This window comes from Triticum dicoccoides, chromosome 3B (assembly GCF_002162155.2).
Source record: "Triticum dicoccoides isolate Atlit2015 ecotype Zavitan chromosome 3B, WEW_v2.0, whole genome shotgun sequence".
In the NCBI taxonomy this organism is placed as follows: Eukaryota; Viridiplantae; Streptophyta; class Magnoliopsida; order Poales; family Poaceae; genus Triticum; species Triticum dicoccoides.
In genome coordinates, this window is record NC_041385.1 from 175,664,191 (window position 1) to 175,686,658 (window position 22,468).

Below are 22,468 nucleotides of genomic sequence, written 5' to 3' on the forward strand. Positions count from 1 at the left end.
ATTTTTTTTATTAAATCCTCAATATTTCTTTATTTTGGGAAAGTCATTTTATTCCCTCTCTCATATTTTTATAATTGAAATAATTGAAGATAAAATAAATAAAATCAAATGATCCTATTTTCAAAATTTGAGAAAACTCAAATATGAAATTATCGAAATCCCCAACTCTCTCCGTGGGTCCTTGAGTTGCGTAGAATTTCTAGGATCGAGACAAAATGCAATAAATATGATGTGCAATAATGATCTATTGTATAACATTCCAAATTGAAAATTCGGGATGTTACAGATAATCTCATAATTATTCGCTTTTCTATCAATTGCTCGACAGTAATTTGTTCACCCACCGTAATACTTATGCTATCTTGAGAGAAGCCACTAGTGAAACCTATGGCCCCCGGGTCTATCTTTTATCATATAAGATTTCAATCTACTTTTATTTGCATCTTTACTTTTCCAATCTATATCATAAAAATCGCAAAAATATATTTATCTTATCATATTATCTCTATCGGATCTCACTTTCGCAAGTGACCGTGAAGGGATTGACAACCGCTTTATTCCGTTGGTTGCGAGTTCTTGTTTGTTTGTGTAGGTGTGTGGGACTTCTGAGGAGACTCCTACTAGATTGATACCTTGGTTCTCAAAAACTGAGGGAAATACTTACGCTACTTTGCTGCATCACCCTTTCCTCTTCAAGGAAAACCAACGCAAGCTCAAGACATAGTAAGAAGTATTTATGGCGCCGTTGCCGGGGAGGTCTTCGCTCAAGTCAAGACATACCAAGTACCCATTACAAACTCATCTCCCTCGCAATATTTGCCATTTGCCTCTCATTTTCCTCTCCCCCACTTCACCCTTTCCGTTTTATTTGCCCTCTCTTTCCCAATCTCCTCTCTCTCTCTCTTGCTTGCCTTTTGTTTGCTCGTTGTCATGGCTAGCTCGGTCTTTATCCCTTTGTCTCCCGACTTTGAAGTCCTTCACTTCAAGCAAAGGCAAGGAGAAAATTTAAAGGATGCTTGGTTTAGGATGTTAGAATCTTATCATAGTTGCAATATAGAAGGTGATTTCAAGATTTTACTTCACAATTTTTACGTTGGGTTAACCTTATCCCATAAACAACTCCTTGATTTTGCCGCCAAAGGGAGTTTTATTGAAATTGATCCTAGTTTCGCTTATGAAATTATAGAGGGGATAGTAGGAGTACTTCCCCTACAAAAAGGATCACCTTTTACTCATGAAGGAACCCAAATTCTAGAGAAATTATGTGAATTGTAAAAATTTGTTGAACCTCTTAAAAATATTGGTGGGAATATCAACCGCATGAATAATCTGATTACACTTTTCAATAAGCGGTCGGATGCTTTAGATCAAAAGATCTCCGAGCATGAAGGGAAACGCAAGGAGCCTCCCGGACCTGAGCATAACTCCATTAAAAAGACTAGCGAAAGGGCCTGTGCGTTGCAACGGGAGAAAAACAAATCATAATCTCCAAGGCCATGACAACATTTTGCTGCATCACTAATAACATTTTGATGAACAATTTCGTTCAATTTCATTAACATTTTTAAGTACATGAGTTTTTTTAAAAAAATCATCAGGAATATTTTTTATTGTGCAAACATTTTTTTGAAATTGTGAACATTTTTTGAATATGCGAATATTATTTTCAAAAATTACACACATTTTTTAATCCACAATCATTTTATGATTTATTGAACATTTTATTTGGAAAATTATCTTTCTTATTTTAAAATTCTTTTTGAAGTACGAAATTATTTAAAGAAGAAAAAATTGAAAATGGAAATGAAAAGCTAAAAATAAAAAATGAAATTTTAAAACAGGCCGCCCGCACATGGGCCGGGCCAAACAGGCATGTTGCATCCTCTCCCAGTGTGATCCATGGGCCGGCCCAGGCGGGGAATTCCCTTGTGTAAAACGTTTGTCAATTATAGGTGGCATCGATGGGCAATATTTTGCAACTTAGGGGGCGATTTATGCGACGTGCCGCCAGAAATACTGATGACTTTATTATTAGGTATAGTAAATTACCCTTGCGTTTCCACGGGTATAAATATTCTAGTGGTCCATCTTCAGTCGTGTAAAATATACATCTTTATGATCCTCATCCACATTAAGCAACATTTGTTTTGTATTTCTACCGATCTTTTACGTCGTCGTCCTCCCCCTCCCGCTCTTCATCCACTACTATCTCCCCGCTCTAAGCTCACTACCACTGTTAGTGCCGCACCCGACTCAAAATCATCAAACCTTCCATATTCACACTATAAATTTTGAGGGATTATTTTGCCATTTTCTTCTCCTTTCAGAATTGTCAAACAATAATATCAACATAGAAGTATTTAGCGTAAAACACCAAAGTTCCGTATGCGCACGCACGGCCACCACGACCTCTTATGTCTCACCTCCATAATGCGAGTCCACCTACGAAAGTGATGTTCTGATCCCGAGCTCATGTGAGCTAGGGTGAATAGTAAAACCAAAGAAATGTATTTTTGTAGTAAGCATTTATTAATGTTTTCATTGCATGCAAAGTTTTAATGCAGGATGACATTTGTATAAAACATAGCAAAAAAAATCGATGCTCTAGAATACTTTTGAAAATGACATTTTGGAGCATTGATGGCTTCTTTTGCCATGTCTACCACAAATGTCATCCGAAGATTAAACTTTGCAAGCAGTCAAAACATTTGTCAATGTTTGGAAAAAAAAAATCAGCATTTCTGATCTTCCTTTTTTTTACTGTTCATCCGAGCTCGCACAAGATCAAGGATCAGAACAGCCATGTCCATGTCCACTCCCCCTTTTCCCCTTCTACTAAATCAATATTGTATCATCTGGTGAAAGAGAAATTGGCGTAGTGTGCATGAAATATGTGGAGAAAGTTACGATTGGACACTACAGAGGTAGAGCAACATGACAAAGAAAAGATCATGCTTCTCATCTTCAGACTTCTATCTTTCCCACCTCAAAAGGAGCAAGGTTCCCGTTTCTATTTGATGCAAAACAATATATTATCTTCTCAGCCGACATACAATTAGTCTATTTTACAGTCAGCATGCTGTAATAATTTGGTAATCTTAGAAGAAGCTTTGTACACCCTTCTCTTCTCTATGGCAAACCACAATACCCCATCATCTACAGGCCTTTCAATTATTTAGTTGGTGTTGTGCATGTGACAGATCAGGTCGACCAAATGGGAGTTACAAAATGAGGAAATGAGGATTCAGTACCTACTGTAATCTTCAGTCCACTGAAAATAGAGAATAAAACCTATGCACTTCAGAGTTCAGGAAGCGGATATAAATTATCCAGGTTATGAAAAACATGACCTCCTGACGACAGCTCTAAAGCTGAACCTACAATAAAAGAACTTGTACAGACATCTGGCCCTCTTTATTAGAGAGAAAAGGTTTGCTTACTGTTTGCTAGCCAACAGATGTAAGCATGACAATGTAAACACCACCGGGAACCATTTTAGACTCCTCAATGAACTGCTAGTTCAGAATCTATAGGAGCAAATAAGTCAAGGAACCATGTCGAGTGTTTCAGCTGTAATTTAGCAAATAATATATGGTCTTATATGTAATGCAAGCATGAAAGAACGGTAATAAAGGTGGCTCTGAGATAATTCACTTCCCTTTTCATTGCATCAAGAACCATGTGAATCAACGAGAAGATTATTAGGTAGAGATTAAAGTTAGAAATTGGGGAAAAAGTAATAATAGTTTAAGGATGACCAAAAAACAAAAAAAAATGATTTTTTTCACTCCTTATAGAAAGAAAAAAAACCCTGTTAGTCTTAGAAACCTGAAATTATATATTTATAACCAAAGAACGAAAAAAATTAAACTAATTCAGAGACTTTCATGATCCTAGAATATACACCATGCAGATATACATAACCGTGGCACCACTAATTCGAAGCCACGACAAAGTGGGGGCATCATGCATCCCTTCTTGACATAGATATATAATCTAGCACATATGATAAATTCATAAAATTGCAACGCAATTTGAACAATTTGTATGTATCACTCGAACTTAATCTCTGGATTTACATGCCAAATCGCCGAACAACACCTCCAAATCGGCACAAACAATTGGGTAAAATGCATCTGCGATACTGGAATCAACACTAATATTCTACCTGGGGAGGAAACATCAAGCATTGAAGTACACATAGCATTGAAGGATGCAATCTGGACAATATCTGAAAGTTTTCTATCTTAGCTCTATATAGTCCAACAATCTGAAAGGATTCCAGAAAACCAATCTAACCACATAGCCCAACCAGCGAAGTACACACCCATGCATTATTAAGTAGAGGAATAAAAAACCTGAGAGTTGGAGGGATCAGAGTTGCTTTGCTTACGTAGTACCACAACCATCCTTGTATGATATATTGCCAAAGTTATCCCTAACAAACATGTATCAACAGTCGACTCATATGTAACAAATAGGATTCAGAAAAATAATCCATTTGTCAGTTAGGTTCCTCATTCGCCGAAATGCCTGCGGAACATCGCCCTCAAATCAACTGCTGAGCTGAGCTAGGAGACTGGGTGGAGAGTTTTACACGAAACTGTTTTTTGCTTTAACCAAATTCCCTTTGTTGTCTTTCCTCTCTCTGTTCTTTCCTCAACTGGAACTTCACTGGCAAAGTTTGGATTGCCTCCTTCCACCATCTGCACAAAGTAGTCTTCCAGGGCATGAAATCCGTGTCCAAATTGTTTGGTTGCGTGAGTGAGAAATTTATGTGATTAAAGATTTAGTGTTCTACCAAGTTTAGCATGTGATGTACACTGAAAAATGCCCAAAAAATGGAGGGGAGCTAGTCTACCTTGCTGGCAGCAAGCCCATACTGCCGTTGCCGTTCTTGGTGCTGCCCTCCCATTAGGTGGAGTGCGTCCAGGTCGAGCTCCGCATGGTCCTCGGAATTTGGCGCTGGATCAGAGAAGTCGTGCGCGATGGGGCAGGCGCTGACGAGCACGGGGCCCTCGGTCGAGGAGATCGAGTCGGCCAGCCCACGCCCGAGCAGCATCTCGGGCAATCGCCAAGCAGGCAGCCACCAGGGGCCCCGATCCCCTCGCCCACTCGCTCGATCTCGAGCGCCTCCAGCTGCTAGGGAGGAGAGCTCCCTCGATCCCCGACGCCCCCGCGCACCTACGCACCCGCGGGCGAGAACCGCCACGCCACCGCTAGCGCCCGCGACGAGCGCGCGCTTTTGGAGGAGGTGGAGGACGAAGGCGGCCCTGGTGCACAGCGTACCCACCTTGCCTCCTTGCCTTCCCGTCCTCTGCTGCTCCACCTCGATGCGCGGTAGAAGCCGTTTCCGCCGCACACGCCCCGGCGAGTGTCATCCATCTTCCCGCGCGAGGCATGATGGCCGGTCAACCACCGCCACTGCCCGGCCTTACTGCGCCGTCTCCGCCGCACACGCCACCACCACTGCCCCGCCTCGCTGCGCCGTCCTCCATCCTCCCGGCGAGCGCCCTCCGTCCTCCCGCGCGAGGCACGACGGCGGCCGTCGCCGGTGCACAACGAAATGGGCGAAGCCGCCATCGCTGTCGCAGGAGGAATGGATAAGACGACGGGAGGACAGCGGGTGGAATTCAAATGAGTACAGGGTTTTTTTGCAAAATTGAAACGTTATATAGAGACCCATTAAAACAAGGACTGCGGGTTAGTTTCATATAAACCGAGGGACTTTTATGCAAAATCGCATGCGACGATTAGGTAAAGATAAATGCCAAATATGGCACTACTTAGATCTATCCTCGCTTTTATGCCTAGCTAGGGGCGTTAAACAATAGCGCTAGTTGGGAGGCAACCCAATTTTATTTAGTTTTTGTTTTTGCTTCTGTTTAGTAATAAATGTTTCATCTACCTTCTGTTTAGATGTGTTTTCATGTTTTAATTAGTGGTTGTGCCAAGTAGAACCTATAGGATAACCTATGGTGATAGTTAATTTGATTCTGCTGAAAAACAGAAACTTTGCACGCACAAAAATAATTTTAGTACTTTATAGAACGTGCTTTTGCGTTGATTCTTTTTGCTGTAGATCAATAGACAAATTTCCCAGGACTTACTATTTTGGTAGGACTTTTAGAGTTCCAGAAGTATTCGAGAGCTACAGATTGCTACAGACTGTTCTGTTTTTGACAGATTCTGTTTTTCGTGTGTTGTTTGCTTATTTTGATGCATCTATGGATAGTATGTAGGGTATGAACCATAGAGAAGTTGGAATACAGTCGGTTTAACACCAATATTAATAAAGAATGAGTTCATTACAGTACCTTATGTGGTGGTTTTTCTTTCTTACACTAACGGAGCTTATGACATTTCCTGTTGAGTTTTATGTGGTGAAGTTTTCAAGTTTTGGGTAAAGATTTGATGGATTATGGAATAAGGAGTGGCAAGAGCCTAAGCTTGGGGATGCCCATGGCACCCCAAGATATTCAAGGATAACCAACAGCCTAAGCTTGGGGATGCCCCGGAATGCATCCCCTCTTTTGTCTTCGTTCATCGGTAACTTTACTTGGAGCTATATTTTTATTCACCACATGAGATGTGTTTTGCTTGGAGCGTCTTGTATGATGTTAGTCTTTGCTTTTTATATTACCACAATCATCCTTGCTGTATACACCTTTTGGGAGAAGCCCACTTGATTAGAATTTATTAGAACACTCTATGTGCTTCACTTATATCTTTTGAGCTAGATAGTTTTTGCTCTAGAACTTCACTTATATCTTTTAGAGCATGGCGGTGGCTTAATTTTGAAGAAATTGTTGATCTCTCATGCTTAACTTATATTATTTTGAGAGTCTTTTAGAACAACATGGTATTTGCTATGGTTATGAATTTGGTCCTAGAATGATGAGCATCCAAGTTGGGAATAATAAAAACTATCATAGAAAGTGCATTAAACATTATAAAAGTGCATTAAACTTAATTAGAATTTGATGCTTCATAATTGTTTTGAGATATAAAGGTGGTAATGTTAGAGTCATACTAGTTGGGTGATTATGAAATTGAGAAATACTTATGGTAAGTCCCGTAGCATGCACGTATGGTAAAAGTTGCGTGACAAATTTGTTGCACGGGGTGCTCTTTTAATTGTCTTTCTTATGAGTGGAGGTTGGGATCGTGCGATGGTTAAATCCTACCAACCCTTCCCCTAGGAGCATGCGTAGTAGTACTTTGCTTCGAGGGCAAGTAGACTTTTGCAATAAGTATATGAGTTCTTTATGACCAATGTGAGTCCATGGATATACGCACACTCACCCTTCCACTGTGCTAGCCTCTCTTGTGTCGCGCAACTTTCGCTGGTATCATGCACCCATTATTTACCTTTCTCAAAACAGCCACCATACCTACCTATTATGGCATTTCCATAGCCATTCCGAGATATATTTCCATGCAACTTTCCACCGTTCCGTCTATTATGACATGCTCCATCATTGTCATATTGCTCTTTGCATGATCATGTAGTTGACATCGTATTTGTGGCAAGGCCACCTTCATAATTTTTCATACATGTCACTCTCGATTCATTGCATATCCCGGTACACCGCCGGAGGCATTCATATAGAGTCATATTTTGTTCTAAGTATTGAGTTGTAAATCAATAGAAGTGTGATGATCTTCGTTATTAGAGCATTGTCCCAAGTGAGGAAAGGATGATGAAGACAATGATTCCCCCACAAGTCGGGATGAGACTTCGGACTTTATAAAAATAAAAGATACAAAGAAGCCCACCAAATAAATAAATGAGAGAAAAGATAGAAGGGACAATGATACTATCTCTTTTCCACACTTGTGCTTCAAAATAGCACCATGACCTTCATGATAGAGAGTCTCCTATATTGTCACTTTCTTGTACTAGTGGGAATTTTTCATTATAGAACTTGGCTTGCATATTCCAATGATGGGCTTCCTCGAAGTGCCCTAGGTCTTCGTGAGCAAGCAAGTTGGATGCACACCCACTTAGTTTCTTTTGTTGAGCTTTCATACATTTATAGCTCTAGTGCATCCGTTGCATGGCAATCCCTACTCACTCACATTGATTTCTATTGATGGGCATCTCCATAGCCCGTTGATACGCCTAGTTGATGTGAGATTATCTTCTCCCTTTTTTGTCTTCACAACCACCACCATATACCACATGTAGTGCTATGTCCATGGCTTGCGCTCATGTATTGCGTAAGAGTTGAAAAAGCTAAAGCCCGTTAAAAAGTATGAACCAATTGCTTGGCTGAAAGCGGGGTTGTGCATGATGGGAGTATTTTGTGTAATTTGAAAATGAAGCATGGCCTAACTATATGATTTTGTATTTATAAGCTTTCTTTGGCTATGCTATTTTGATAAGACATGATTACTTGCTAGTATGCTTCAAGTATTACTATTTTTATGTTTTATAAGCTTCTATCTTGAATCATTTGGATCTGAACATTCATGCCAATATAGTGAAAATTACATTAAAAATTATGCTAGGTAGCATTCCACATCAAAAATGATGTTCTTATCATTTACCTACTCGAGGACGAGCAGGAATTAAGCTTGGGGATGCTTGATACGTCTTCAATGTATCTATAATTTTTAATTGTTCCATGCTATTATATTACCCGTTTTGGATGCTTATGGGCTTTACTTACACTTTTATAACATTTTTGGGACTAACCTACTAACCGGAGGCCCAACCCGAATTGCTATTTTTTTTGCCTATTTTAGTGTTTCGAAGAAAAGGAATATCAAACGGAGTCCAAACGGAATGAAACCTTCGGGAGCGATCTCTTTGGAACAAACTCGATCCAGGGACTTGGAGTGGACGTCAAGAAACATAGGAGGTGGCCACGAGGGTGCCCGGTGCACCCCCTACAGGTGGGCGCGCCCCCCACCCTCATGGGCCCCTCGAGCGTCCACCAACCTACTTCTTCCTCCTATATATACCCATGTACCTTGAAACCATCGAGGAGCACCACGAAAAACTATTTCCACCACTGTAACCTTCTATATCCGCGAGATCCCGTCTTGGAGCCTTCGCTAGCGCTCCGCTGGAGGGGGAATCAACCACGGAGGGCCTCTCCGTCATCTCCAAGGCCCTTCCGATGAGTTGTGAGTTGTTTACCATAGACCTTCGGGTCCATAGTTATTATCTAGATGGCTTCTTCTCTCTCTTTGTATATCAATACAAAGTTCTCCTTCATCTTCTTGGAGATCTATTCTATGTAACTCTTTTTGTGGTGTGTTTGTCGAGATCCGATGAATTGTGGGTTTATGATCAAGTTTATCTATGAGAAATATTGGAATCTCCTCTGAATTCTTTTACGTGCGATAAAGTTATCTTTGCAAGTCTCTTCGAATTATCAGTTTGGTTTGGCCTACTAGATTGATCTTTCTTGCAATGGGAGAAGTGCTTAGCTTTGGGTTCAATCTTTTGGTGTCCTTTCCCAGTGACAGCAGGGGCAGCAAGGCACGTATTGTATTGTTGCCATCGAGGATAAAAAGATGGGGTTTATATCATATTGCATGAGTTTATCCCTATACATCATGTCATCTTTCTTAATGCATTACTCTGTTCTTTATGGACTTAATACTCTAGATGCATGTTCGATAGCGGTCGATGTGTGGAGTAATAGTAGTAGATGCAGGCAGGAGTCGGTCTACTTGTCGCGGACGTGATGCCTATATACATGATCATGCCTAGATAATCTCATAATTATTCCCTTTTCTATCAATTGCTCGACAGTAATTTGTTCACCCACCGTAATACTTATGCTATCTTGAGAGAAGCCACTAGTGAAACCTATGGCCCCCGCTTCTATCTTTTATCATATAATCTTTCAATCTACTTTTATTTGCATCTTTACTTTTCCAATCTATATCATAAAAATCCCAAAAATATATTTATCTTATCATATTATCTCTATCTGATCTCACTTTCGCAAGTGGCCGTAAAGGGATTGAAAACCCCTTTATTGCGTTGGTTGCGAGTTCTTGTTTGTTTGTGTAGGTGCGTGGGACTTCTAAGGAGCCTCCTACTAGATTGATACCTTAGTTCTCAAAAACTGAGGGAAATACTTATGCTACTTTGCTACATCACCCTTTCCTCTTCAAGGAAAACCAACGCAAGCTCAAGACATAGCAATTAGCGAGTAGTGGCTCGATACGTCAGTCTTATGTTGAGCCAAGTGCAAGTTCAATGCAGGATGCTGCTATCAAATCATGCCTATGGACGTGTAATGATTTCATGTGAGTGCAGGTATTAAAGAAGATTTTGAGCAATATGGTCACAACACTGAGCTCGGTCCCTACATTGAAGATAAGTGCATCCAACATCTCTACCTCACAGAAACGTTCATTAAGACATTTAAAAATCATCCTCGTGAGTCTAGAGTTTCGTTTAGTCTTTATGATCATCCATTTACCATGCCTTTAAATGTGTTCTATGAGGCCTGTAAAATTCTGTATTGGGGTTTGCTGGATGAGCCACCTAGATCTGAGTATGAGTCATTTTTTACTAGTCTTTGCTATGGTGAGGATAGAGGAGTGACACAAGCTAGAATAAAGAGTATTCATTTTCCAACAATTCATTACTTTGCACTCTTTAATGGCAAATGCATCGTGGGCAAGCAGGATTGCAGCACACTATGTGCCCCTGACTTGAGCTCATACATAATGATCTGAGCGGAATTAAAAATCATGATCTTGGAGCAATCATTGCATGAAGGTTACAACACAATGCTACCACTGGTCACTTTTATGGTGGGATTTATGCTTCTCGTGTAGCTAAAGAGGTTGGTGTAACAACTCTGCCATATGACCCCATCCTACCTAGTCATTACTTAGACTTTGAGGCCATAAAGCACCATAAATTCCTTAAGGGCACAATCGTTGATTATACTTATAACTTGAGGTTCAATAAAGAACCCATTGTACCTATTGTTTTGCATGTGCCTGCTCTCTTTGATTTCCACAGCAAAAGAAGATATTATGTTCTTGAGAATGAGGCATGCTCGTACATGGCGGAGGTCAAGGCAGCTCGGCGGGTTGAGAAGGGTGCACCTAGAGCCTCCGTGGGCTATCACTCAGATTATTATCCAGGGTATGGATGGGGATTACCAAGCTAGGCCAAAAGCCTAAGCTTGGGGGAGTACGTATTTCCACCGACATTATATTTATGTTCACACATTTCATTCCAATTGTCGGTGTCCGCACTCTTTCATTGTATTATCCATGCTATATTTACTTTCTCGCTTTCTTCTTGCGTGTTTGAAATACTTTGAGAAAATCCATCCTGCTTCTTTTTGGTTCTTCTTTCTAGTTTAATTAGTTGTAGTATTAAAATAAAACCCAAAAAAATTTCTCAATTCTTCTTTTGCTTGTTGAGTGCTTTCCCGTGTAAATACTTTTTCTCGTATTTGTTTTCCTTCTTTAATTTGCTTTCTTCAAGAAAAACTAAAAACTCCAAAAATATTTCAGTGTGTTTCTCTGAAATTCTTTTCCTTTTTATGGACTCATACCAAGGAGAAGACCACGATGAAAATGTTGAGTGGCTCTCATATGCATTAATGTTGATCTAACAAAGAGCCCAAAGTGCCTTGTCTTCTCCTTTTGAATAAAATGTTTGCAGATTCCAGCTTAGTCCACAACGCTCTTGCACTATTATTATTTTCATATCATTCAGTCGTGCAAGTGAAAGACAATAGTGACGATATTTGATGAAGTGACTGTGGCACAGAGAAGCGGGTATGAACTCAACTTGTTTTTGTTTTTGTGAATATGTTTGACCTAGTATCCATGATTCAACATATTATGATCAAACATGTTTGCAATGACAATAGAAATTATAGTTTCTCATGCCATGCTTAAGTAGCTAGGAGTGGACAATGATTTATCTTGGATGTCAACATGCATTAAAATGATTGTGATGTAGTATGATGATATGGTATCCTCCTCTGAATGTTTCAAGTGGCTTGACTTGCCACATGTTCACGCATGTAGTTGAATCAAAACCAGCATATCCTCTACGATATTTATGTTCATGGTGTTCATATCCTACTCATTCTAGTATTGATTATGCATAATGCATGTTCATGACCGTTTTTGCTCTCTAGCTGGCCGCTTCTCAACCTATTTGCTAGGCTTCACCTGTACTAAGCGAGAATACTTCTTGTGCATCAAAATCCTTAAACCCAAGTCATTCCAGATGAGTCTACTATATCTACCTATATGCGGTATCACCTTGCCATTCCAAGTAAATTTGCATGTGCCACCTCTAAAATTTCAAATGAACATCTGTTTTGTGAGCCTAGACTGCTCATGGAGCGATAGGGGCGGTCAGTATCTTCCTTGCTAAGCGGTTTATTCTCATGATGAGTGTTTATTCACCCGTCCTTGCACGAGAGGGGCGGTAATGGGGATTCCCAGTCCCAAAATAAAAAATTGCAAATAAGTAAATTAAACTCCCCCAGGACTGTTGTTTGTATGGACGGTACCCGTGGATTTGGCTAGCTGTGGAGTGTGTTTGTTGGTGGAGGGGGAGTAAACGTTTACTTCTATCGCTTGAGAACCACCGCTAACGTGTTTAACATGGAAGATATTGATAACTCTTGGTCGTAATGTTGACAGGATGGGTGGACCTCCCAAAATTTTATTTATCTCCGGTTTAAGCTTTGAGCTCTGGCACCTATGCAAATCCCCGCTTCCCCTATGAAGGGAATATCTATTTACTTTTATGTTGAGTCATCACCTTCTTAACCAAGCACCAGACCTGAGAGCACTATTGTCATCCTCATGCATTGTGTATAGTTAATGTTGGATGCATCATGACTGGATCTTTTCTACCATGAATTACAATGTTTAGTCGTTGCTTGAACTTTGGAGGTGCTCTGCATTACGTTTTACGGTCTCAGAAAGGGCTAGCAAGATACCATTGTTATCATATTATATCATGATTGTTCTAGCAAAGTGTTGGCATTTGATATATATTATTATTTCTCGCTAGTGGATTATGCCATTGATAGGAGTTAATATAATTTCTAAGAGTTATTGTTGACATGGTTCGTCATGATCTTTGCTGAAAACCTGGGTGCTACTTAAGCTTATTTATGTAAACAAGAACAAACGAGTTCGTAAAAGTTTTTCTTTACCACTTTCAGTTTATCAACTGAATTGCTTGAGGACAAGAAAAGGTTTAAGCTTGGGGGAGTTGATACATATACTTTGTATCTACTTTTCCTAATGCTTTTGCTCTTGTTTTGGACTCTAATTTGCATGATTAGAATCAAACTAACCAGGGCTGACGCTGTTTTCGGCAGAACTACCATGGTGTTGTTTTTGTGCAGGAATAAAAGTTCTCGTAATGGAAAAAAACTTCTTGGAGAATTATTTTGTGATAACTAAGAAATACTAGAGCCAAGAACCACTGGATGGGGTGCCCTGGCTGGGCACAAGACACCAGGGCGCCCCCCCTCTATCACGCCCTGCTGGATTGTGGCCCCCTCGTGGCCCCCTGACCCTAATTCCAACGCTATAAATCCTATTTTTGGAGAAAAAACTAGGGGAGGAAGTTTTATTGCGTTTCATGATATGGAGCCGCCGCCGCCTCCTGTTCTTCATCAGGAGGCCAGATCTGGAGTCCGTTTGGGGCTCCGGACAGGGGAATCTTCGGTCTTCATCATCACCAACCCTCCTTCATCGCCAATTCCATGATGCTCCCCGTCGGGAGTGAGTAATTCCTTCGTAGGCTTACTGGTCGGTGAGGAGTTGGATGAAAATAATCATGTAATTGAATTAGTTTTGTTACGGTTTGATCCCAAGTATCCACTATGTTCTGAGATTGATGTTGCTATGACTTTTCTATGCTTAATGCTTGTCACTAGGGCCCGAGTGCCATGATTTCAGATCGGACCGTTTATGTTTTCGCCACTATATCTATGTTCTAGATCCGAATTTGCTAGTCATACGCACCTGTTATTTGTTATGATCCGTAAACCCCAAAGTGACAATAGTTGGGGTAGTTTCCGGGGATGACTGTAGTTTGAGGAGCTCATGTATTCACTATGTGTTAATGCTTTGTTCCAGTTCTCTATTAAAGGACGCCTTAATATCCCATAGTTTCCTTATGAATCCCGCTGCCATGGGAGGGTAGGACAAAAGATGTCATGCAAGTTCTTTTCCATAAGCATGTATGACTATTTACGGAATACATGCCTACATTATATTTATGAACTAGAGTTATTTCTATGTCGCCTAGGTTATGACTGTTATATGATGAATATAATCCAACGAATTCATCGATCCAGTGCCTACAATTTTTCCACATATTGATCTTTCTAAGATACTACTGCTGCTATTACTGTTACACTTGGTACAAAACTATTGTTATCACTGTTACTTTTACTACTACTGTTAGCACTGCTATCAAACTATCAACCTATGATAACCCACAAGTATAGGGATCGCAACAGTTTTCGAGGGTAGAGTATTCAACCCAAATTTATTGATTCGACACAAGGGGGGCCCAAGAATATTCTCAAGTATTAGCAGTTGAGTTGTCAATTCAACCACACCTGGATAACTTAGTATCTGCAGCAAATTATTTAGTAGCAAAGCAGTATGGAAGTAACGGTAACAGTGGCAAAAGTAACAGTAGCAGTTTTGTAGTAATTGTAACAGTAGCAACGGTAGAGTAAATAAGCAAAGCACAATATGTGAAAAGCTCGTAGGCATTGGATCAGTGATGGATAGTTATGTCGGATGTGATTCCTCATGTAATAGTTATAACATAGGGTGACACAGAACTAGCTCCAATTCATCAATGTAATGTAGGCATGTATTCCGAATATAGTCATACGTGCTTATGGAAAAGAACTTGCATGGCATCTTTTGTCCTACCCTCCCGTGGCAGCGGGGTCCTAATGGAAACTAAGGGATATTAAGGCCTCCATTTAATAGAGTACCGGACCAAAGCATTAACACATAGTGAATACATGAACTCCTCAAACTATGGTCATCACCGAGAAGTATCCCGATTATTGTCACTTCGAGGTTGTCGGATCATAACACATAATAGGTGACTATAGACTTGCAAGATAGGATCAAGAACTCACATATATTCATGAAAACATAATAGGTTCAGATCTGAAATCATGGCACTCGGGCCCTAGTGACAAGCATTAAGCATAGCAAAGTCATAGCAACATCAATGTCAGAACATAGTGGATACTAGGGATCAAACCCTAACAAAACTAACTTGATTACATGGTAAATCTCATCCAACACATCACCGTCCAGCAAGCGTACGATGGAATTAATCACACACGGCGGTGAGCATCATGAAATTGGTGATGGAGGATGGTTGATGATGACGATAGCGACGAATCCCCCTCTCCGGAGCCTGATCGGACTCCAGATCAGCCCTCCCGAGAGAGATTAGGGCTTGGCGGCGGCTCCGTATCCTAAAACGCAATGAAACTTTTTTCTCTGATTTTTTTCTCCGCGAAAGCAAATATATGGAGCCGGAGTTGAGGCCGGTGGATGTCCAAGGGGCCCACGAGGCAGGGGCGCGCCCCCACCCTCGTGGACAAGGTGTGGGACCCCTGACGCTAATTCTTTTGCCAATATTTTTTATTAATTCTGAAAAGTTGCTCCGTGGATTTTCAGGTCATTCCAAGAACTTTTATTTCTGCACAAAAATAAGACCATGGCAGTTTTGCTGAAAACAATGTCAGTCCGGGTTACTTCCATTCTAATCATGCAAGTTAGAGTCCAAAACAAGGGCAAAAGTGTTTGGAAAAGTAGATACGAGGGAGACGTATCAACTCGCCCAAGCTTAAACCTTTGCTTGTCCTAAAGCAATTCAGTTGACAAACTGAAAGTGATAAAGAAAAACTTTTACAAACTCTTTTTGCTCTTATTGTTGTAAAATATGTAAAGCCAACATTAAAGTTTTCAGCAAAGATTATGAACTAACCATATTCACAATAACACTTAGGTCTCATGTTTACTCATATCAATGGCATAATCAGCTAGCGAGCAATAATAATAAATCTCGGATGACAACACTTTCTCAAAACAATCATAATATGATATAATAGGATGGTATCTCGCTAGCCCTTTTTGAGTCCACAAAACATAAATGCAGAGCACCTTTAAAGATCAAGGACTGACTAAATAAGGTAATTCATGGTAAAAGAGATCCAGTCAAGTCATACCCAAAACAAATTAATAGTAATGCATGCAAATGACAGCGATGCTCTCCAGCGGGTGCTTTTTAATAAGAGGGTGATGACTCAACATAAAAGTAAATAGATAGGCCCTTCGCAGAGGGAAGCAGGGATTCGTAGAAGTGCTAGAGGTCGATTTTGAAATAGAGAAGAATAACATTTTGAGCAGTATACTTTCACTATCAACACAACAACTATGAGATCTCGATATCTTCCATGCTACACACATCATAGGCCGTTCCCAAATAGAATGGTAAAGTTTATACTCCCCCACCACCAACAAGCATCAATCCATGGCTTGCCCGAAACAACGGGTGCCCCCAACTAGCAACAATCCTGGGGGAGTTCTGTTTAATTATTTTGATTTGATTTGATCTTTTGTTCATGGGACTGGGCATCCCGGTTACCAACCATTTTATCATGAATAAGGAGCGGAGTCCACTCCCCTGGAGAATAACCCACCTATCATGGAAGATACAGACAGCCCTAGTTGATACATGAGCTGCTCGAGCATACAAAACATAATTTCATTTGAATGTTTGGAGTTTGGCACATACAAATTTACTTGGAACGGTAGGTAGATACCGCATATAGGAAGGTATGGTGGACTCATATGGAATAACTTTGGGGTTTATGGAGTTTGGATGCACAAGCAATATTCCCGCTTAGTACAGGTGAAGGCTAGCAAAAGACTGTGAAGCAACCAATGGAGAGAGCGACAACATTCATGAACATGCATTATAATTAATCAACACTGAGTGCAAGCATGAGTAGGATATAATCCACCATGAACATGAATATCGTGAAGGCTATGTTGATTTTGTTTCAACTACATGCGTGAACATGTGCCAAGTCAAGTCACTCGAATCATTCAAAGGAGGATACCACCCTATCATACCACATCACAACCATTTTAATAGCATGTTGGCACGCAAGGTAAACCATTATAAGCTCCTAGCTAATTAAGCATGGCATAAGCAACTATAATCTCTAATTGTCATTGCAAACATGTTTATTCATAATAGGCTGAATCAGGAACGATGAACTAATCATATTTACAAAAACTAGAGAGGTCGAGTTCATACCAACTTCTCTCTTCTCAATTAGTCCATCATATATTGTCATTATTGCCTTTCACTTGCACGACCGAACGGTGTGTATAATAATAATAGTGCACGTGCATTGGACTAAGCTAGAATCTGCAAGCATTCAATTCAAGGGAGAAGACAAAGTAATACAGGCTCTTGGTTAAATCAACAATCATGCATACGAGAGCCACTAAGAATTTTCATTATGGTCTTCCCCTCTCGACCCCCAAAGGAAAGAAAAGAAATAAAACTATTTACACGGGAAAGCTCCCAACAAGCAAAAGAAGAACGAGAAATCTTTTTGGGTTTTATTTTAATTACTACTATAAGGATGGAAATTAAACTAACTAATTTTTTTGTTTTTTCTTAAGGTTTATCAAAAACACAAGAAGAAAGCTAGAAAAGAAATTAAACTAGCATGGATAGTACAATGAAAAAGTATGAGCACCGACAACTAGAATAAGTGTGTGAACATGAATGTAATGTCGGTGAGAAATACGTACTCCCCCAAGCTTAGGCTTTTGGTCTAAGTTGGTCTATACCCATGGATCGCGGCTACTCTCCCCGGTGTACCGAGGAGTTTCATTGTACTGCCACTGACTGGCGATCTCCTCCGGATCCCACCGATAAGATGATGGACGATAAGGGTCAAGTGGTGGTTCCGGCTCGGGCTCTGGAGCCGATGTCTGGCCACGGAGCGCATAGACGGCCTCCGGCAAGACGAGGTAATGGCCTGTAGTTAAATCAAACAAAGAGGGCGCAGGCAGGATAATAATCTCATTGTGTCTCTTATGAAATCTCAAACTATACAGAAGCATATTATCATCATTGTTAACAATAAACTCATGTGCTACCATGCTCTTATAATCCAGAAAAGTAGGGGGCAGTAGTTTTTCTTCTTTCTCAAAATTCCTAATAGGAAACCTTCCTCATTTCCCCTACAGTAATAGTATCAATGAAACCATCCACATCATTATGATGTGGTTCCTCTAAGCTGCCCTCGAAGGGTATTTTGCAGACCGAGCAAAAATCACGTAATGACATCTCCCTAGCCACATCATATAAATGGAAAGCTACTGAAGGAGGTGAATTCTTAGGATAATATTAGAAGTTTTGCACGAAAGTATTGGTGAGTAAGAGATACTGTTCGATCCGGTCGTGGAGGAAGTCGGTGAGGCCCGCATTATCAGCCAAAGAATAAAAGTCATCATAAATCCCGGCTGCTCTCAAGAAATCATCACAAGGCCATTCCCACGGCCGCATTTCCGCCACGCGAGGAAGATTTTACTTGGCCTTTTCTTTCTCCTTAGCTTGTTTATCGTTGTAGCCTTGGCTAGAAGAGCCCCTCAAAAATCTCTTAATCATTTTCTGAAAATTTCTGAAATTTTTAGTAACTCAAAATAAAAGTGAACCAAACTCAATAAAACTGATAGCAACTACTCCCATATGTGCCTAGAGCCTATATCATGCATTAGAATTACTTGGGACCATATAAATTTGACATGCAAGCTCAAGAACAGGGTCACCTAGGCAGCAAAAATTTGCAATGAATAAAGCACTAGAACAAAAACTAATTGGACCATTGGAGGAGTCACATACCAAGGAACAATCCCCCAAAGCTATTTTGTGAATGGAGCTTTGAGCAAGGAGATCGAAAATGGCAGCAAAGTGAGCTAGAACTCGTGCTTGAGCTGGATGGTGATTTTTTGGCAGGAAGATGAAGTGTGTGGGTGAAGGAATAAGTGGAGGGGGGCCACCGTGGGCCCACGAGGCAGGGGGCGCGCCCTGTAGGGGTGGGCGCGCCCTGGACCCTCGTGGCCAGGTACCAGCTCCCCTTGCTGTGTCCTCAGTGCCAAATATTCTCTAATATTCTAGAAAAAATCATACTAAATTTGCAGGGCATTTGGAGAACTTTTATTTTCGGGTATTTTTTATTGCAGGGATAATTCAGAAAACAGACAGAAATTACTATTTTTACTTTATTTAAACTAAATAACAGAAAGTAAAAGGAGGGTATAGAAGGTTGTGCCTTCTAGTTTCATCCATCTCATGATCATCAAAAGGAATCCACTAACAAGGTTGATCAAGTCTTGTTAATAAACTCATTACAAATAACATGGAACCGGAGAAATTTCGAATAACACTAGGTTACCTCATTGGGGATATGAACATCCCCAATAATAAGAATTTCATATTTCTTCTTGACAGTAGGAAGAGGAAATTCAAAACCTCCAATAATAATAGTTGGAATTTTTCCAATAGAATTGATGGTGTGAACTCGAGGTTGTTTCCTTGGAAAGTGTACCATATGCTCATTACCATTAACATGAAAAGTGACCTTGCCTTTATTTCAATCAATAACAGCCCCTGCAGTATTCAAAAAGGGTCTACCAAGGATAATCGACATACTATCGTCCTCGGGAATATCAAGAATAACAAAGTCCGTTAAGATAGTGACGTTTGCAACCACAACAGGCACATCCTCACAAATGCCGACAGGTATAGCAGTTGATTTATCAGCCATTTGCAAAGATATTTCAGTAGGTGTCAACTTATTCAACTCAAGTCTACGATATAAAGAGAGAGGCATACCACTAACACCGGCTCCAAGATCACATAAAGTAGTTTTAACATATTTTCTTTTAATGGAGCATGGTATAGTTGGTACTCCTGGATCTCCTAGTTTCTTAGGTATTCCACCTTTAAAAGTGTAATTAGCAAGCATGGTGGAAATTTCATCTTCCGGTATCTTTCTTTTATTTGTAATAATATCTTTCATGTACTTAGCATAAGGGTTTACTTTAAGAATATCAGTTAAGCGCATACGCAAGAAGATAGGTCTAATCATTTCAGCAAAGCGCTCAAAATCCTCATCATCCTTTTTCTTGGATGGCTTGGGAGGAAAAGCCATGGGTTTCTGAACCCATGGTTCTCTTTCTTTACCGTGCTTCCCAGCAACAAAATCTCTCTTATCATAATGTTGATTCTTCGATTGTGGGTTATCAAGGTCAATAGCAGGTTCAATCTCTACATCATTATTATTGCTAGGTTGAGCATCAACATGAACGTTATCATTAACATTATCACTAGGTTCATGTTCATCTCCAGATTGTGTTTCAGCATCAGAGATAGAAATATCATTGGGGTTCTCAGGTGTGTCTACAACAGGTTCACTAGAAGCATGCAAAGTCCTATCATTTTTCTTTTTCTTCTTTTTAGAAGGACTAGGTGCATCTAAATTATTTCTCTGAGAATCTTGCTCAATTCTCTTAGGGTGGCCTTCAGGATACAAAGGTTCCTGAGTCATTTTACCCGTTCTAGTAGCCACTCTGACAGCAAAATCATGTTTATTATTTAATTCATCGAGCAAATCACTTTGAGCTTTAAGTACTTGTTCTGCTTGAGTGGTAACCATAGAAGCATATTTGCTAATGAGTTTAAGTTCACCTTTAACTCTAGCCATATAATCACTCAAGCATCCAATCATGTAAGCATTACTCTTTAATTCTCTACCAACATAAGCATTGAAATTTTCTTGTCTAGCCATAAAGTCATCAAATTCATCAAAACATTATCATATCTATAGAGAGAATTTACCTTTACTACCTGTGACGGGTTATCAAGACCACGTGTTTCTTCAATAGGTGGTATATTAAGACCATGTATTTCTTCAATAGGAGGTAAATTCTTAACATCTTCAGCTTTAATACCTTTTTCTTTCATAGATTTCTTTGCCTCTTGCATATCTTCAGGACTGAGAAATTGAACACCCCTCTTCTTCGGAGTTGGTTTAGGAGTTGTCTAAGGAGTTGGCTCAGTTGGCTCAGGAGTTGGCTCAGGAAGAGTCCAATTATTTTCATTAGTCAACATATCATTCAGTAACAATTCAGCTTGATCGACTGTTGTTTCCCTGAAAACACAACCAGCACAACTATCCAAGTGGTCCTTAGAAGCATCAATTAGTCCATTATAACAGATATCAAGTATTTCATTTTTCTTAAGAGGATGATCACACAAAGCATTAAGTAATTGGAGAAGCCTCCCCCAAGCTTGTGGGAGACTCTCTTCTTCAATTTGCACAAAATTGTATATTTCCCTCAAGGCAGCTTGTTTCTTATGAGCAGGGAAATATTTAGCAGAGAAGTAATAAATCATATCCTGGGGACTACGTCACAACCAGGATCAAGAGAATTAAACCAAGTTTTAGCATCAACCTTTAATGAGAATGGAAATATCTTAAGGATATAGTAATAGCGAGACTTCTCATCATTAGTGAACAGGGTGGCTATATCATTCAATTTAGTAAGATGTGCCACAACAGTTTCAGATTCATAGCCATAAAAGGATAAGATTCAACGAAAGTAATTATCTCAGGATCGACAGAGAATTCATAATCCTTATCAGTAACAAAGATATGTGAAGTAGCAAAAGCAAGGTCATATTTCATTCTAGCATTTAGAGATTTCTATTTCAGCTTAACTAATAACTTCTTAAGATCAGATCTATCATTCCAAGAAATAATATCTCTAGTAGTTTCTTCATCCACAACATAACCCTCAGGAACAACACGCAATTCATACTTAGGGAGAACCTTCATCATCACTATCTTCAATAATTTCATTTTCAATAATTCATTCTCTCTAACCCTAGCAAGTTGTTCATCAAGAAATTCACCTAATGGCATAGTAGTTTCAGGCACGGAAGTAGTTTCATCATAAGTATCATGCATAGTAGAAGTGGCATCATCAATAACATGTGACATATCAGAATTCATAGCAGAAGCAGGTTTAGGTGTCGCAAGCTTACTCATAACAGAAGGGGAATCTAGTGCAGAGCTAGATGGCAGTTCCTTACACCCCCTCGTAGTTGAGGGATAAATCCTAGTTCTTTTGTCTTTCAAGTTCCTCATAGTGATCAGCAGATATAAATCCCAAGTGACTCAAAGAATAGAGCTATGCTCCCCGGCAACAGCGCTAGAAAATAGTCTTGATAACCCACAAGTATAGGGGACCGCAACAGTTTTTGAGGGTAGAGTATTCAACCCAAATTTATTGATTCGACACAAGGGGAGCCAAAGAATATTCTCAAGTATTAGCAGTTGAGTTGTCAATTCAACCACACCTGGATAAC

At 40.0% G+C, this 22,468-nt stretch overlaps 1 protein-coding gene across 1 annotated transcript; it reads right to left on the minus strand.

Annotated features, from left to right (window-relative positions):
- Positions 1–4,337: 4,337 nt before the first annotated feature.
- On the minus strand, positions 4,338–5,640 carry LOC119275415. The gene is made up of 2 exons (XM_037556247.1): positions 4,862–5,640; positions 4,338–4,706 (listed from the first exon to the last, which is right to left on the minus strand). The coding sequence occupies exons 1-2, from the start codon at positions 5,060–5,062 to the stop codon at positions 4,572–4,574; spliced, it is 336 nt and encodes a 111-aa protein (XP_037412144.1). The 5' UTR covers positions 5,063–5,640; the 3' UTR covers positions 4,338–4,571.
- Between the last annotated feature and the right edge of the window lie 16,828 nt (positions 5,641–22,468).